Source organism: Rhinopithecus roxellana, chromosome 13, assembly GCF_007565055.1.
Source record: "Rhinopithecus roxellana isolate Shanxi Qingling chromosome 13, ASM756505v1, whole genome shotgun sequence".
Classification (NCBI taxonomy): domain Eukaryota; kingdom Metazoa; phylum Chordata; class Mammalia; order Primates; family Cercopithecidae; genus Rhinopithecus; species Rhinopithecus roxellana.
In genome coordinates this window covers 117,617,019-117,635,773 of record NC_044561.1, presented here as the reverse complement: position 1 = coordinate 117,635,773, position 18,755 = coordinate 117,617,019, and the positions used below count along the sequence as shown (strand labels likewise).

At 48.3% G+C, this 18,755-nt stretch overlaps 1 protein-coding gene across 6 annotated transcripts in view; it reads right to left on the bottom strand.

Moving 5' to 3' along the window:
- Positions 1–289: 289 nt before the first annotated feature.
- The window catches only part of GDAP1L1 (ganglioside induced differentiation associated protein 1 like 1), a 34,036-nt gene continuing 15,570 nt past the window's right edge, over positions 290–18,755 (bottom strand). For 5 of the 6 annotated variants that reach the window (XM_010384289.2, XM_010384284.2, XM_010384285.2 and 2 more), the window contains 3 exons: positions 17,647–17,744; positions 16,401–16,515; positions 834–2,236 (listed from right to left, as the gene is read on the bottom strand). In XM_010384289.2, coding sequence (XP_010382591.1) covers positions 1,893–2,236; positions 16,401–16,515; positions 17,647–17,744 — 557 coding nt within the window. In that variant the 3' untranslated portion in view covers positions 834–1,892. Of the gene's footprint in view, positions 2,237–16,400; positions 16,516–17,646; positions 17,745–18,755 lie in introns of all 6 variants that reach the window. The other variant, XM_010384288.2, reaches the window with a different exon arrangement.

The following is an 18,755-nucleotide window of genomic DNA, read 5'->3' as shown; positions in this document are numbered from 1 at the left end:
TTTAGTAGAGACGAGGTTTCACCGTGTTGGCCAGGCTGGTCTCGAACTCCTGACCTTGTGATCTGCCCGCCTTAGCCTCCCAAAGTGCTGGGATTACAGGTGTGAGCCACCACACCCAGCCTGTGTGAATGTTTGATTGGCCAAGGGGATGGATGGTGCCAGACAGTGTTCATGGTCTGTAAGTTCCACCTTTGCCTTGTCTTGGCCCTAGATGACTAAGCTTTCTTTTTACCTTGATGAAAAAGATGTGTAAATTCTTAATACTTTTTTTTTTTTTTTGCAAAATAAAGTAAAACTATGCCTTATATTCTATACATTATACTCCTGATTTAATGTTACTTGGACATTTAAAATACATTTTTCCCTCTGGGAAATTGGGGTGGGGGGCATGTGCCCTGGGTGCCCCCTGAGGTCCATATATAGGTTTATTTTATTTTATTTTCTAGAGATGGAGTCTCGCTATGTTGCCCAGGCTTGTCTTGAACTCCTGGCCTGGAGCAATTCTCCCACCTTGGTCTCCCAAAGCACTGGGATTATAGATGTGAGTCACCACACCTGGCCCTTGCACAGGTTAATGAGAGCAAAGGGTTGTAAACATGCCCTGTAACCTGTAAAATGCTGTGCCTAAATGAGCTGGGTTGATGTTAAGGTCAGAGCCCTGGAAAGTCACTCTGGAAGCCAGCCCTAGACCCAGCAACTTGAGACTGGGAGTCAACTCTTGCTTGCTCTTGTGAAGAACTGAGACTGAAACCTCACATCTCTACCCTCTGGCTCCAGCGCTTGGCAATGAGAACTAGATGGACAACATAGGTTTAGAAATGAAAAGCAACTGCTCCTCCCGGATGCTTTATTGGGGCTTTTGGTGGTTTCTATGCATGAACGGCAGTGACACCAAGACCCTTTCCCAACATGCAAAAGGCACAGGAAAGTGAGACCCAACCGGGGTGGGTGGTGTGGATGCAGAGACTTCCCCCCTCCCCCTGGCTCCATGGCATGGTGTAGCACGGGGGCAACCCTGGGAGGGGGGTATTGAAGGAGGTGGCTTGGGCGGAGGCTGGGAGGGGGACCTAGGTTTGTCCACCTGCAGGTCCGCCCCTGCACTTGGGCTGGACTGACCTTCTGAGAGAGGGTCAACATGGCTTTTACTGAAAGTCCCACCTCACAGGATAGAAAAACTCAAGGTAGGAAGAGGATGATGGCTGCTGCCTTCAGAGATTTCTAGTAACGCCAAACCCAACACATGGGCCAAATCAGAAGGGCAATGAGAGGGTGTGCTCATGGTGTCCGTCCCCACCGCGGCCTGGTTTTGGAGTGCCACTGCCTTGGCTCAAGCCAGTCCATGTCCAGGAGAAGCGTGAAGCCCCGTCTGATCTTCAGGGACCTCCCATGGGGTCTCCGGTTATCCAGCCCCATTCAGAGGTACCGGTTAGAGGAGTTGAGTCTTGATGTTGGCTTTGTCCTGTGGACGAATTCCCTGGGCAAGAGGGAAGGGGAGGCGAGGGGTCAGGCCCTCTGAGTCCCCAGCACCTCCCAGAATCTGGGCCCTGGTGGATGAAACATCCTGGGACTCATCTCAGATTCTAACCAGTCCCCACAGTTCCATCTTGAGACCTTGAATCGAAAGAAAAGGCATTCGTGTTTTGTTTCTGGTTTTTGTCTTTCTCTCTCTCGCTTCCTCTCTCTCTTTTAGTAGAGCCGTGTCCTTGAGTCACAGCATTGGCAATGTCTACTTCTAAACTATGGAATGTTTTCACACTGACGATATTATTACTCAGAACAAAGGGCGGGGAGGCCTGTCCAAGTGTTCATGAGACAGTGAGTTACTGAGAGCTCACGGGGAATCACACAGCACAGAGACACCGACAGTCAGACACCAAGCCCCAGGCCTGGCCCTAGATGTATTTTTTCTTGAGGTACCAGTAGGCAAAATAGCCCATCCCGCCCAGGGAGCCCATGAGGAAGGACGCCCCGAAGAAGGATGGGGGTTTCCTCTTGACCAGCCGGAAAGCATTGGGGATGACGGCCGACAGCAGGGTGGTGTGGATGTCACCCAGGACTTTCCGGAAGGCAAAGCGTCTCTGGACCCTCTCAAAGAAGGACTGCAGGTTGGGCCGGCTGCCATCTTCCCAGTATTTCTTGGATAGTCCCAGGAACTTGAGGCGGTGCAGGGTGGCCCCCAGGAGGACATCAGCGAGGGTGAAGGCACATCCACAGAGCCACAGCTCGCATTTCTGCCCTAGAGTGGAAGAGAGAGGAGGCAAGGGAATCAACCTCCCCTAACACACACACTCACTTCTCTCCATGAGCTCCTCTGGCTTCTGCACACCTGCCCCAGTATTTTCCAAGGGTTACTCATTCCTGTACAACTTCAGTGATTTTTGCCATATCCTTATGCTACTTCTATTATTATTTTTTTCTTTAAATCGACTTTTTTTTCTCTTTTCTTTTCTTATCCTCATTTTATAGCTGATATATCAGCTGACTTTTAAAGTGCAAATACGTGGCCAGGTGTGGTGGTTCACACCTGTAATCTCAGCACTTTGGGAGGCCAAGGCGAGCGGATCATTTGAGGTTAGGAGTTCAAGACCAGCCTGGCCACCATGGTGAAACCCCATCTCTACTAAAAATATAAAAATTATCTGGGTGTGGTGGTACACACCTGTAATCCCAGCTACTCAGGAGGCTGAGGCAGGAGAATTGGTTCAACCTGGGAAATGGAGGTTGCAGTGAGTCAAGACTGTGCCACTGCACTCTAGCCTGGGTGACAGAGTAAGACTCTATGTCAAATAAATAAAGTGCAAATATGTATCATGAAACTCCAGACACGTATACAACTACCCCTTTAACAGCTCCATTTGGTGTACGCTCTGCATTTCAAACTCAAAATGGAATTCCTGATTGTCACCCCCAGAGCCACTACGCTCATCCCCATCTCAGTAATGGAGCCTCCACCCTTGCAGTTGCTCTGCCCAAAATCCTCAGAGCCACCATGAATTCTCTTTCTTTCTTTCTTTCTTTTTTTTTGAAATAGAGTCTTGCTGTGTCGCCCAGGCTGGAGTGCAGTGGCACGATCTCAGCTCACTGCAACCTCCAACTCCTAGGTTCAAGCAATTCTCCTGCTTCAGCCTCCCTAGTAGCTGGGATTACAGGCATGCACCACCATGCCTGGCTAATTTTTGTATTTTTAGTAGAGACGGGGTTTCACCATGTTGGCCAGACTGGTCTTGAACTACTGACCTCAGGTGATCTGCCCACCTCAGCCTCCCAAAGTGCTGGGATTATAGGAATGAGCCACTGAGGCCGGCCCCACCATGAATTCTCTTTCACCCCCACATACAATTTGTCAGCAATTTCCAACAGTGTTATCTTCAAAATACATCCAGAATCTGATACCGCCTCTACTTGTACTGTCCTTGTCCAAACAACCATTATCTTCTAAGTTATCATAATGTCCTTTTAAAAGTTCTCCGTTTCTGCCCTTGTCCCCTAGAATCTGTTCTTGGCACAGCATCTGAAGTGGTCATGTTAAAATTTAAGTGTCGGATAATGTCACTTCTCCCTTCTCAAACCCCTCTAATGATGATGCACCCGTTGGGGACAGAGTAAAAGCGGAAATCCTTCCAAGCCCTGTAAGGCCCTGTGTGATCTGGCCCCCAGGTACCTTTCAGACCTCAGAGTCTGCTTCTCTCCCACTTCCTCACTCTTCTCCAGCCACGTCGGACTCCTGCAGCTCCTCACATCTGGGACATTCCTACCACAGGGCCTTTGCCCTTGCTGTTCCCTCTGCCTCAGTCTTCTTCTGCACAGCCTCAGAGCTCATTCCTCTGCCTCCTTCACATCTTTACTCACATGCCATTTTCTCATGGGCTTCCCAGACCACCAATTTAAAATGGAAATTTTGGCTGGGTGCTATGGCTCACGCCTGTAATCCCAATCCCAACACTTTGGGAGGCCAAGGTGTCTCTACTAAAAATACAAACATTAGCCGGGCATGGTGGCAGGTGCCTGTAATCCCAGCTTCGCAGGAGGCTGAGGCATGAGAATCACTTGAACCCAGGAGGCAGGGGTTGCAGTGAGCCAAGATTGTGCCACTGCACTCCAGCCTGGGCAACAAGAGCAAAACTCCGTCTCAAAATAAATAAAAATAAAAATAAAGAAATAAAATGGAAGTTTTAAATGGAAATTATAAATTGGTGGTCTGTGAAGCCCAGGAGAAGCTGGCATGTGAGCAAAGATGTGAAGGAGGTGGAGGAAGACCTTACCCAGCAGTCACTCTCCCCTCCCCTGCTTTGTTTTCTTCCGTAGAACGTAGCGCCACATTTCACCATCTACTTGACATTCTCATTTTGTTTATTGTCTGTTGTCCTCTACTAGAGTGGAAACTCCATGAGGGCAGGGATTTTGGTCTGTCTTGTCTGTGGCTGTATCCTCTGCATCTAGAACTGTGCTTGGCATACAATAGGTGCTCAATAAATCTTTACTGAATTATTGATGAATGAAAAAGTAAACTATCATTAACTGTAGTATTAAATGCTTCGCTATAAACTATCTACAATGGTAAAAGTAAACATAACAAAAACAAAACAAATGCAATTAAATTTCAGCTGGACGCTACTGCCTGTCAAGGTCTCTGCACCCAAGACTTTCTCTCTCTTCCTTCCTTCCTTCCTTCCTTCCTTCCTTCCTTCCTTCCTTCCTTCCTTCCTTCCTCTTTCTTTCTTTCTCCTTCTTCCTTCCATCCCTCCCTCCCTGCTTGCTTTCTCTCTCTCTCTCTGTCTCTCTCTCTTTCTTTCTTTCGACAAAGTCTCACTCTGTCACCCAGGCTGGAGTGCAGTGGTGCAATCTCAGCTCACTGCAACCCCCACCTCCAGGGTTCAAATAATTCTCCAGCCTCAGCCTCCCAAGTAGCTGGGACTACAGGTGTGCACCACCATGCCTGGCTAATTTTTTTTTTTTTTTTTTTTTTTTTTTGGTATTTTTACTAGAGACAAGGTTTTGCCACATTGGCCAGGCTGGTCTCGAACTCCTGACCTTAGATGATCCGCCTGCCTCAGTGTCCCTAAGTGCTGGGATTACAGTTGTGAGCCACCACACCTGGCCTCATTTTGTTTTTAAGAAAGGGGCAGATATTAAACACATGTTATAAAGGGGTTAAGCACTAACATCTTACTAATACTCTTTCTTTGATGTAATCAAAAGAGGATAACTCTCACGACATGGTTTTACATTATTTATGACCATGTTTTTGTGTCATTTAAATTTAGCCTGACTCTCGCATTTGGGATTAAGAAAGAAACAATTAGCCTGCATTTTTAGGAAACACTTGTTTGTGCAATATTTTCTCCTAGTTGTTTTGACCTGAAATTCTGGAGCCCCTTTGGTCTCTTACATCGCCTCTTTGCTCAAAAATCTTTAATTCTCCCCACTGACTACACCTTAATGTCCAAGTTCCTGTGCCTAGCTGTTAAGCCCTTTCAAGAGGGAGTTTAGCTTTAATATACGTCTCTAATCTTGACTTCTCATGAATTGCCCATTGGTCCACTGTCTTCCCCAACAAGCTGCCCACTTCAGCCTCCGGGCCTTTGTCCCTGCGGTACCCCATGCCCGAATGCTATCCCCTCTCCCTTCCCTTCCTGTGAGGGCTGCTTTCCTGGGAGGCTTGCCTCTGCACCTGTGAACAGGTTGCTCCTTTCAGTTCAGGAATCCCATGAATCCAGTGCTCCCCACCATCAAAACCTGAGCCCCCTCCTTCCGCTCTGCATCTTCTTGGTCACGGATTCATTCATTCAGCAAGTGGTTACCTGGCAGTATGTGCTGGGCATGAAGACATGACACAATACGATGTCTTCCCTCAAGAGGGTCACAGTCATGGTGAAGGGGTAAAGTGTAATGAAGGCTCTCATCAGAAGGTTATCCATGAATAGGTAACCTTCAAGGCACCTGATGAGGCCAGGTGCAGTGGCTCACATCTCTCTCCCTTACTTTAGGAGGCTAAGGCAGGAGGATTGCTTGAGCACAGGAGTTTGAGACCAGCCTGGGCAACATGGCGAGACCCTCTTCTCTACAAAAAAATTTAAAAATAGTCGAATCGGTAGCATGCATGCCTGTGGTACCAGCTACTAGGGAGGCTGAAACAGGAGGATGGCTTGATCCCGGAAGGTCGAGGTTGCAGTGAGCCTTTTTCACACCACCGCACTCCAGCCTGGGTGACAGAGCGAGACCCTGTCTCAAAAACAAACAAAACAAACAAGCAAACAAAGAAGACACCTGATGGGTCCCCGAGGGGAGATAATGAGTTGGGAGTTAGTGATGCAGGTTCCAGGCTCAGAGAAGCACCATCAATGTGGAGGTGGTATTTAAAGCCAGGAGAGTGGACAGTATCAGTATAGCCAGACTTGGAAATAGGGCAAGGGACTGAACCCTGGGTCCCCCCGCAAACTTTAGATATTGACACCAAGAGAAACCAGCAAAGATGACGAGAAGGAGCGGCCTTTGAGGTAGGAGAAGAACCAGGAGAGTGTGGTGTCCAGCAAGCCAACTTAGGACAGGGTTCCGAGGAGGAGACAGTGCTCAACTGTTTCAAACGCTATGTTGAGGTCAAATAGGAGGCCTGAGAACTGGTGACTGCGTTTACCGACTGGCGACCCTGGCAAGAGGAGCTGGAGTAGAATGCTGACTTAAAAGCCGGTTTGGAGGGAGTTCAAAGAGAAAGGGAGGAGAGGAATTGGAGATGGGGAACAAAGATCATTCTGCCACGGAGTTTTGCTAGAATGGGGAGGATGGGCCAGTAGTGAGATACAAGTCAAGAGCATTTTCATAAGCTGGGAGGAATAAAATAGCATGTGTTTGTGGATGATGCCGCAGAGAAGGGAAAGATTCTATGGGGAAGAGTGGATAGAATTACGGATGTGCTGTTCTTACAGGGATGAGAGTGGATGGGATCTGGTGCACTAGGAAAGGGATTGGTTTTAAAGGACAACCCCTTCCATCCTTGGACAAGGACAAGAACAGTCCATCCCTGGTAACAAGAGAGCATATGTGCTATCGTATTTCATCAAATCTAAGTTACTATTAAATGTAAGTACCTATCCAAAAGTAAGAAAGGAGAATCAAACTATTGACTGGAAGAAACATTCCAGTGTCAGAGATGCTAAGATGTGCTCTAACAAAGATGCATCTTAGAATTGATAGATACAGTGGGTGGGTCATTGTGGGGATCAGAGCTGTGAAGATCTCTTTCTAATGCTTTGATTTTCTCCGTGACATATTGCCTTACTTTTAATGGCCAAAACCACAATTATTTTTATGCTAACCTAAAGTGATCAGCTCTGGGTGAGGATGTGGAGGAGGTGGCTGGAGGGCTGAGGAGGAAGGAGAAGGCATAAAGGAGTCATCTAGAGAGTGAAGCGGGGAGGCCTGGGGCAGCATTGAGGTCACCTAAGGCTTGCAATCGTGAATACAAAGTAAGTCCCGCCAGCATCCTGCGTGTCTCTCCAGCCACATATAGGTTCACAGGTGAAGGTGCTGAGTAGGTGGAGAGCTGGGTTCAACAAGGTTTGAGGTTTTGCAGAGTGAGTATGGAGGGCCAGGGAGTCGAATGTGCAGGCACGAAATTTCTCCTAATGATGAACCAGGGAATCACCACTAGGTACAGAGGGAGGTGCGATCGTGATGGGAGTGAGGGACAGTGAAAGGATCAAGTGACATAAGTCCCCAGCTGCAGACTGCATGCTACCAGCAAGGGAGTGTGGGTAGACAGATCAGAGAACGGGCCCAGGGACTAGGTTTAGATACTGGGCAACATGGAGAAACCAGCAAGGGATGTGAGAAGGAGCAGCCCGAGAGATAGGAGATGAACCAGGAAAGTGTGGTGTAATTCCCTGGACCTTCCAACAATTCTATAAAGTAGGTGATGTTATTATCCCCACTTTACAGATGAGGAAGTTGAGGCACAGAGAGGTTAGGTAACTTGGTCAAAGCCTCAGCTAATAGGTGTCAAAGCAGAGCCTATATTTGAACCCAGGCCATCTGGTTCCAGATTCTGTGGTTGTAACCACTCTGTTAAGCTACTTACTTCCACATACAAATGAGCATGGACACAGCAGGTATCTCAATGTCCACTCAGGCCCCCTTCAGTACGTGCGTTCTTTACTCAGGTCTGTGTGCAGATCTCTCCATGCATCTATATCCTGCATAGGCTGCATGTTTGCCCCATGCCTGCTTGCACAAACCCATGCAGCCAATTGTGTATATGCACGTGGATATCCGCTCCCATGGGCATCTGTGTCCACGTGGTGTGGGATTACCACACATGTGAGTGCAGCATAAGCCCAGGTGCATCTGGATGTTTGCCTTAGACATGTTCACTATTATGTTCACGCCTGTGTTTATGTTTGCAGGCAAATGCTGATGGCCTTCTATGTGCGTCCGTGTTTGTGTGTGCGCCCGGGCAGCAGTCTGGTATCTGACCCCTTCCCCGTTCTCTCTTCTCCAGTTGTGTGTTCCCTTTGCAAACCCCAGGCTTGGATGAGCCCTTTCTGTACTTCTCTGGGTCTGCCAGCTGGAGGTGATCTCACAATGAGGCCAACTTGTTACACTTTAATGTCGGACCGCAAAGCCCAGGAGGGCACTCCGTGCTGCCCAGAGTCCTATTATATTTCTTGAGTGCTTCCTGCTCCCTGTGGAGACAATTGCATCTTTTCATCCTCTCTTCTCACACTTCTCACACCCTTTCCCCAGTTTCCTCTCAGCCAATGACATCACCTCATGCTTCGTTCAGAAGATAGCAGCTTTCAGACATGAAAGCTCACACTCCCACCTCAAGGCTGCAAAACCGCTCCATGCTGCTGATGCGGACACAGTACAGGGTGTGTCCTAACCCCACGGCCAAGCCCTCCATGGACCCTCTGCACCTGCTCTGCGCCGCATCTCCGCATCTCTTCAGGTTGCCTTTCTAAGTCCTTCTCCCCCTTTTCCATGTTGTTCTGCACCCCAAGAAGCTCACTTGTTGGCTCCAGTCCCCGGGGCTCATGGCCTCTGGCTTCAGAAAGTTAGGCAAGTAGGAAACAGGGGCAGGAGAGGAGGGAGGGCTACAGTGACATCGGACTGATTTCCCTCAGCTCCTCTCTGCGAGTCACCACGGGCTGCCAGTAACCACCTCTGTCCAGGTTCCTGAATCTGCTCTCCTGACCCTGTGATCTCTAGACTTCAGGCCTGGGGTATTCCTCTCTGCCTTGGGATGTCCCTGCATCCCGCCTGTGCCTGGGTAAACAGTCCCTTTATTGAGCCTTCTTCCATTTCCCCCGTTTGCAGATGTCCTCTGTTCTCTATGGGGCCCCTGCCTGAACCACACCCCTCCTGTCTTTGTGGCGTCTGCATTGCTGTCCTGAACCCCCGATTCCTCTTTTCCACTGCACTGTTTCCACCAGCATGAGAACACATTTGTACATCTCCTGTCCAAAAACAATTCCTCCTGTCACCCCACGTCCTTCTTCAGCCACCACCACCTTCTTTGTTCACCTCTACCCTTCTCAAAAGAGGTATCTACACTCACCACCTTCATTCCACGCCTCCCATGCGGTCTTCAGTCCATTACAGTCTGGCTTTTGCCCCAGGTTGCAGTGAAATGCTTTTGGCGAGGTCACCGCCGACATCCATGGTAGAAAACCGAGGGCACGCTTTCCTATCCTGGCTTGCTCAAGCTCCCAGCAGCACTGACACCATTCTGTCTCCTTAAAACCCAGTCCTCCCATGGTTCCTCCTAACATGAGGGTCTTCCTACTTCACTGGCCACTCCTCAGTGCACTTTGCTGACTCCTCTGCCCTGATCCCCACTCAGTGTGGGAGAACCTCTGCATAGATATGGTAGTTATGTTTTTTATTATTATCATTATTATTATTATTTGAGACAGGGTCTCACTCTGTCTCCCAGAAGACGACTCACTGTGGCCTCAACCTCCCAAGCTCAAGCAATCCTCCTGCCTTAGCCTCCTGAGTAGCTGGGACTACAGGCATGTACTACCACACCAGCTCATTTTTGTACTTTCTTGTAGAGACAGAGTCTCACCATGTTGCCCAGACTGGTCTGAAACCTGGGCTCAAGTAATCCTCCTGCCTCAGCCTCCCAAGTGCACATGACCATGCCTGGCCCAGGTATGGTAGTTTTAAAGTACAGCCACAAATTACTTGATACGCTCCTCCCTTCTGCAGAGCCCAAGTCTCCTCCCCTTGAATAGGGGCTGTATTTGGTGACTTCTAATGAGTGATGGGGCAGAGTGACTTCCAGCAGCAGATCATAAAAGACATGTGATTGGTCAGGCGCGGTGACTCACGCCTGTAATCCCAGCACTTTGAGAGGCCGAGGCGGGCGGATCATGAGGTCAGGAGATCGAGACCATCCTGGCTGACACAGTGAAACCCCATCTCTACTAAAAATACAAAAAATTAGCCGGGCGTGGTGGTGGGTGCCTGTAGTCCCAGCTATGTGGGAGGCTGAGGCAGGAGAATGGCGTGAACCTGAGAGGTAGAGGTTGCAGTGAGCTGAGATCGTGCCACTGCACTCCAGCCTAGGTGACAGAGCCAGACTCCATCTCAAAAAAAAAAAAAAAAAAAAAAAAAAAAAAAAAAAAAAAAAGACATGTGGCTTCTGTGTCTTCTCTTTCTCTGGGATAACTTGCTCAGGGAAAGCCAGCAACCATACTGTAAAGAAACGCAAGCAGCCTATTGAGAGGCCCATCTCAATAGGATGTTGAGTAAAGAACTAAAGTCTCCTGCCAACAGCCAGCAGGGAGCAGAGGCCTTTAGCTAAGAAACACATGAATAAGGCAACTTGGAATTGGATCCTCCGGCCCCAGTCAAGCCTTCAAATCACTGCAGCCCCAGCTGACAGCTTGAAGGCAACCTGCATCATGCAACCATGACTCAGAGCTGCCCAGCTCAGCTGCTCCAGAACTCCATATCCGCAGAAAATGTGTGACATAATAAATGATTTTAAAATTCAAGACACTGAGGTTGACAGCAATTTCTTATGCCACAATAGATAACTAATACAGCAAGTCCCGATTCCTCTTTTTGTCTCACTCTGCTCTCTTCCTCGATGAAAATATCCAATTCTATAGCTTTAAACACCATGTATTGACTGAGGACTCCTGAATCTCCAAATTCTGACCTCTCCTTTGAGAGTCAGGCTGGAATATCTAATGGTTTCTGTGACATCCTCTCTTGGGTGTCACAAACTCACTGTCTCCCAAACGCCCAGGCTGGAGTGCAGTGGCACAATCTCAGCTCACTGCAACTTCCGCCTCCCAGGTTCAAGCAATTCTCCTGCCTCAGCCTCCTAAGTAGCTGGGATTACAAGCACATGCCACCATGCCCGGCTAATTCTTTGTATTTTTAGTAGAGACGGGGTTTCACTGTGTTAGCCAGGATGTTCTTGATCTCTTGACCTCGTGATCCACCTGTCTTGGCCTCCCAGAGTGCTGGGATTACAGGCGTGAGCCACCATGCCTGGCTCAGGAGTTACCTTTGATTCCCTTTACCTCACTGCCAACCCCCATGTAAATTCCTGCTCATTTTATCTTCAAACTACCTCTCAAGTCCATTCACACCTCACCATCTCCACTGCAACCATCTCGGTCCACACCAACATCATCTCTCACCTGAGCTGCTGCACCGGCCTCCCCTCTGTCTCCTTTGAAGTCCATTTTCACACAGCCATTGGAATCCTCTCAAATATAAAACTAGAACTACTCAGCCCCATGGAGACTGCAAACAGGGCCATGAGTCCCTCCCATTCCTGTGCGCATGCCACTTTGCAATGTGTGCATCTTGATGGCTTTACTCCTCCTGCCGTCTAAGACTCATGGTTTTTTTCAAAGACTGCAAACTCCGTGAGAGCAAGAATGATGTCTGGATTTTGCTCATTAATTTATCCCCAGGACCTAGCATCTAGGAGATGTTCAATCAATATTTGAATAAATGAATGAAAAAGAATGGTGGTAATAATAATTTTTAGAACATTTCACCTTGAGCTGGGCACTTTGCAAAGTAATCAACATTTACTGTCTTAAATTTGCTGGCCCGAAATGCAGGAATGAGGTCAGCCATTCCCCATGTGTGAGAGGCAAGCCATCCCAGCTAAGCTGAGCCCACACTGCCAAGCCACATATCATGAACAAATAAAAGGCCCTTCTTTTATGTCACTCAGATTTGGAATGGTTTGTTATACAGCAGAAACTAACTGATACAATCCCCTCCTCAAAGCCCTCCAGAGACTTCCCATTGTACTTAGTATAAAATCCAAACTTGTAAATGTAGGCTCTGAGGGCCATGATCTTACCTCACCCGGTGCAGCTCTCCCCTCATTCCCACCACTCTCCCCAGGACTCCCCACACAGCAGCCCGTTCCTGAAGAGTTCCCAGTTCTCTCCCACTCCATGGCATCCCTCAGTCTGGGTCATATCTTCCCTGATTCTTCTCTAGGCTCCTTCTCATCCTTCAGGTCTCACTTTGAATATCACCTTCTCAGGGAAACTTTATCCACTTAATCCTGTTCATTTACTCTCAAGCTTAACACTTATTGCTGTGTGCATTTCTGTGTTTACTTATGGGATTATTTGACTAATGTCTTTTTCCTCTGTAAGACTGCAAACTCCATGAAAGCAATAATGAGGTCTGAGTTTTACTCATTAATTTATCCCCAGGACCTAGCATCTAGTAAGTGTTCAATAAATATTTGATTAAATGAATGAAAAAGAATGGTAATAATAATTATTTTTTAGAACATTTTACCTTGAGCCAGGCACTGTGCAAAGTACTCAACATTTACTATCTTAACAAATCCTCCACCAGCAATCCTGCTATGATTTTGATTCTATTATTATTAACATTTTACAGATGAGCTCAGAGAGGTGAAGTGAAATCCATAGGGTCACAGAGCTAGGTAGTGGTTGATCAGGACATTAAAATCCCTTCCAAAACTGGGCTCTGCCCACAAGAGAAGAAATGAAAGGCATGCAAGTGTTTCACCCAGTCAGGTTCAGGGAACCTGGATGAGCAACAGAGGCCATGTGGGCCCAACCAGTCAGACCTTTAAAATCCATAACCACTTCCCTGGGGCTTCTGCTACCTCCCCCAGCCCCAGAGGGATTCAGGGACACCTCTCCATCTTGAACAACCCCACTTATCTCATCATGGGACAGTGCAGTGCTGTCTCCTCTCAGAAGACCTCAGGACAGGGGTCAGCCGCAGGATCCCAGTCTAGGAATCTCACAAGGAATGCATGTCCGAGGCTATTCTCCAGAACCATCCACCCTAGCCTCCATTCAGGTCAGACCCTGTGTCTCTCTGGATCACAATATATATGGACCCTTCTGTACTGTGTGCCCGGCACTGTGTTAAGCCCCTTACATGCATTTGCTCATTGGTCCTCGCAGCAGCCCTGGAACGTAGGCACTCATGCTATCACCCCTGCTTTTCTTTTTTTTTTCTTTTCGAGACAGAGTCTTGCTCTGGTGCCTAGGCTGGAGTACAGCGGTGTGATCTCGGCTCACTGCAACCTCCGCCTCCTGGGTTCAAGTGATTCTCCTGCCTCAGCCTCCCACATAACTGGGCTTGCAGGTGCCCACCACCATGCCCAGGCAATTTTTTGTATTTTTAGTAGAGATAGGGTTTCACCATGTTGGCTAGTCTGGTCTCGAACTCCTGACCTCAAGTGATCCACCTGCCTCAGCCTCCCAAAGTGTTGGGGTTACAGGTGTGAGCCACCGTGTCCAACCTATCACCCTTTTATAGAACAGGAAAGAGCCCAGAGCTAGTGCTTCCTCATCTGTTAAACAGGATCCTCATCTGTTAAACAGGATCGCTGGTATTACCCACCTCCTGGGGTTGTTATGGGGATTGAGTGAGCTGGAATCTGTGAAACACTTAGAACAGTGCCTGGCACACAGTAAGGTCTATTAAATGTGTAGATTTTTCTGGGCTGGATTGTGACCTTCCCAAAATTCACATGTTGAAGCCCTAAGCCCTAGAATAAGCTTGTCCAACTTGCAGCCCGCGGGCCACATGCAGCCCAGGATGGCATTGAATGTGGCCCAAAACTAATTCATAAACTTTCTTAAAACATTCCGATATTTTTTTGGCGATGTTTTTAAAGCTCATCAGCTATCGTCAGTGTTAGCATATTTTACGTGCGGCCCAAGACAATTATTCTTCCTCCAGTGTGACCCAAGGAAGCCAAAAGATTGGACACCCCTAAACTCTCAGAATGTGACTGTATTTGGAGACGGAGCTTTTAAAGGGATGATTACCTTAAAATAGAGATCTTAAGGTGGGTCCTCATTCAATCGGACTAAAGTATTTATAGGAGGAAATTTGGACTCAAACACACCAGGCTTGTGCAGCACAGGGGAAGGGCCATGTAAGAACACGGCAAGAAGGCGGCCACTTGCAAGCCAAGGAGAGAGGCCTCGGGAGAAACCCACCCCAAGGCACCTTGATCTGAGATGTCTAGCCTCCAGCTCTGTGTGACAATAGATTTCTGTTCTTTAAGCCCCTCAGTCTGTAGTATTTTGTTATGGAAGTCCTAAGAAACTAATGCATAAGTGAATAACATATATCTGATGTCCAAGGTCTCCCACCAAGAGCATGGCAGAGCTGGGACTCTGTCCCCCAAAGGCCCATCTCTGAACTACCAAGCCTTTTGGCCCCTGAGAGCCATTAACTCTGCAACAGCTCCCCTTAGCTACCATTAGGATAGAAATAGGAAAGTTCCTTTTTTTTTTTTTTTTTTTTTTTTTTTGTGATGGGGGGCGGGGGACGGAGTCTCTCTCTGTCCCCCAGGCTGGAGTGCAGTAGCACAATCTGGGCTCACTGCAACCTCTGCCTCCCAGGTTCAAGTGATTCTCCTGCCTCAGCCTCTCAAGTAGCTGAGATTACAGGAACCCACCACCCCACCCAGCTAATTTTTGTATTTTTAGTAGCGACGGGGTTTCGCCATGTTGGTCAGGCTGGTCTCGAACTCCTGACCTCAGGTGATCCACCTGCCTCGGCCTCCCAAAGTGTTGGGGTTACAGACATGAGCCATTGCGCCCAGCCAAAAGTTCCCCTTTGAGATGTGTTATTATTTTTTACTCACTTAGTCATACCAGGCTTTGTTTTCAGAAAAGATTTAAGGCAGCTGGCTTCAGTATGCATGATGATGTCTCTGTTCGAGACATGAGGTCTCTGTGTGTGTCTTGTGCTTGTGGCATCAGTTGTGAGATGCTGGAAACAACACTGGACCCATCGAGAGGGAACAAGTTCTGGCCCTAACCATGATGTCTATGAGCTGCCTAACCTTGAACAACTCGCTTCATCTCTCTGAGCCTCAGTTTTCTCATCTGGAGAATGTGCATGCCTTTAGCTGCCTTATGTATTAAACTAGTAATGGCACAGGCAGTGTGTTGAGTACATTGAATTTTCACAAGAGTCCAGCAAGAGAGGGTTAAGTTGTATTATTACCATCCCATCTTATAGATGAGGAAACTGAGGCTCCAATAGGGAAAGCAACTTGTCCAAGGTTACATAGTTGAGGCAGCAAAACTGGAACTCTAATTCAAGTTATTCTTACTCTAACATACATAGAGATATGTATGTACCCATAGTCATGCATACGCAGGAGGCTGTTGCAAATGCTCCATAAATTTGCATTGTTCCGGAGACAAGACTCACAGGTCTTAAACGGAGCAAGATGGGAAGGCTCAGAATGAGGTTTGAAGAAGGGCTGTGGCAAAGATGGTGTGTAACAGGCAAAATGGAGTGGAGTGATATAAAAAGGGTGCTCCAGGAGGGAGGGGCTGTGGGGCCAAAAGTGTGGACGTAGAATGAAGCTGGCATGTCCAAGTCTAGAGGCCCAGCTGGGAGCAGGAAGAATTTCATATCCAGCCAAACTAAGGACAAGGAGAGTCTGGGTGAGCTTGGATGTCTGGCTGGAGCACGAAGGAGCCATAATGCATTCTTGGGCAGGGTAAGTGGGATGGCGTGGTGGGTAGTGGCCATCACCACTCTCATCATCATCTTCACCTACCTTTATTAAACACCTACTATGTGCTAAGCCCTAATCTAAGCACTCTACATGTATTATTTCGCACAATGTCTCAACAGCTCTTTGAGGCAGGTCCTACTATTATCCCCATTTTATAGATGGGAAACTGAAGTTCAGAGAGGGGAGAACCTGAGCACAGTTACTCAGCTAGGAAGTGGCCAAGTTACGACTTGAACCTTAGTCTGACTCCATAGCCCATCCTCCTAACCACCTGGGGAGGTCCTCTGAGACCTTTGGGGAAAAAAGAGGCTGAGACTGGGCAGGGGCAGCATAGGCTAGGTGGGCTGCAGCCCCCACCTCCCCCAGGGCTGGCACCCACCCTCGTTCTCCAGCTTCCTCTTCTCCAGCTCGGCCTCGATCTGGTCCAGCACCATGGCCAGCTCCCCAAGGATCTTCTTCAGGTAGCTCACATCATCGTGCTCCAAGATCTTGGCCTGGGGGCAGGACAGGGCCAAGAGAAGCTGAGTTGGCCTCAATAGAGCCAGGATGTTCAGGGATGGAAGGAGCTTTGCTAAACTTCTTCTGCAAACCCAGCCTCCAAATACCCCCCAAGTGTATAGGATGCCCCCCTGGTGCCTCATCTGGTGCCTACAACAGTCCTGTGAGCTTGACTATCCTGCCTAGATCCCTGGTACATTCTTATACCCCGATGCTGGGAGGGCTGGTTGTTAGTGGCTCACAGTTGCCTCTTCTCTCAGCCAATAAGAAGCTGCATTGCCCACAAATACTTGGGAGGTTACCTGCCCTCACCCCTCCCTCCAATAATCTGTAGCCAATGTCCCACTGATATGAGGGGATAAAAGGCTGGCCCCTTACTTCAAGGTTGATCACCTTTGTGGTACCATTTGTGCTCCAGAGATTCCTGTGGAATCAAATGAGGCTTAGCTGCTTCCTCTTCCTTATCCCTCCCATCCCTCTGGGGTCCCCCTCAGAGCAATCCTTCAATACCTCCTTTTCCCAAGAACCCCTGTTCAGTGCTCTGCATTTATTTTTATTTATTTATATATTTATTGTAATTATTATTATTTGAGACAGAGTCTCACTGTGTTGCCCAGGCTAGAGTGTAGTGGCCCGATCTCAGCTCACTGCAACCTCTGCCTCCCAGGTTCAGGCAATTCTCCTGCCTCAGCCTCCTGAGTAGCTGGGACTACAGACGCCCGCCATGATGCCTGGCTAATTTTTGTATTTTTAGTAGAGACGGCGTTTCACCATGTTGGCCAGGCTGGTCTCGAACTCCTGACCTCAAGTGATCCACTCACCTCGACCTCCCAAAGTGCTGGGATTATAGGAATGAGCCACCATGCCTGGCCAATGCTCTGCTTTTAAAGACACAACCTAATACATGAGGAAACTGAGGCCCTAGGGCAGCAGTGGCTTACCCAAGGTCTAACAGCTAGTAAATGGTAGGGGACAGGATTGGAAAAGCAAGCCAGGGGTTTTTCCATTTCATATCATCAGCTGGTCTTCTACTTAGAACTGCTTATCTTCTACTTAGCTTCTCCTATTGCTCATTTCCATGGAGCAGCTGGTAGGGAAGGGGACTCAGCAGGCCTGGAGGTACTCACCATGAGCTTCTTCTGTTTAGAAAGGTAGGGCTCAGAGAGCTGGGGCTCCTCTTCATGGTCCAGTTTCATGAGGTCTGTGGTGGCATTGGCTAAATGTCCTGGGGAGAGAATGGGAAAGGTCCCATCCCTCTGACACCTGGGTTGCTCCCCCATCACTTCCCTTACACAACTTGAAGTAGGCCCCATCCAAACACTGGTCAGAGGAGTAATACTGTCAACAGCCAATACTTAGGGAGCACTGCAGGCTGTGCTGTAGTGACAGATGAGATGCCATCCTGCCCTGAGCTCAGGCTGGTGGGAGAGACAGGCACATAAAAAAATCTCAGCCAATGGCTCACTCCTGTAATCCTAATACTTTGAGAGGCTGAGGTGAGAGGGTGACTTGAGCCCAGGAGTTCAAAAGCAGCTTGGGCAACATAGCAAGAACCCATCTTTAAAAAAAACAAAAGTTAGCCAGGTGTAGTGGTGCACACCATAGTCCCAGCTACTCAGGAGGTTGAGGCAGGAGGATCGCTTGAGCCTGGGAGGTCGAGGCTGCAGTGAGCTATGATTGCACCACTGCACTCCAGCCTGGGTGACAGAGTGAGACCCCTTTTCTAAAAAAAGGCAAAATAAATAAATAATACACTTCAGCAATATTATAAAATACACATTAAAAAAATAAAAGTAAACTCTATGGTACAGCATGATTAATCTGTAGGGAAGAATGAACGCAAGGCAGAGGGACCCAGGGGCTGCCTGCCTGGGGCACAAGGGGATGAGAAATCTCACGGAGGAGGAGACTCTACCCCTGAGGACGAGTAGTAGATGCCAGAAACCGATAGACCCGACCATAGACCTGGTCATCTTCCCTGCCTCACTACTTCTCTCCCTGCATTCTTCCCAAATTGCAGCATGCCCTCCCTGACACAAAGCCCAGCCAGATTCCTGGATTTGCCCTCAGCTCCTCCCACTACCTCACCCCACATCAAGTCATTCCCAGGTCCTGTTGATTCTTCCTCCTCCATCTTTCTCATATTTTCTCACATTTAACCTCCTCCATTTAACTGACTCTTAGTTCAGACCCCATTAATGTCTCACCTGGATGATTTTACCCACCCTCTGCTACC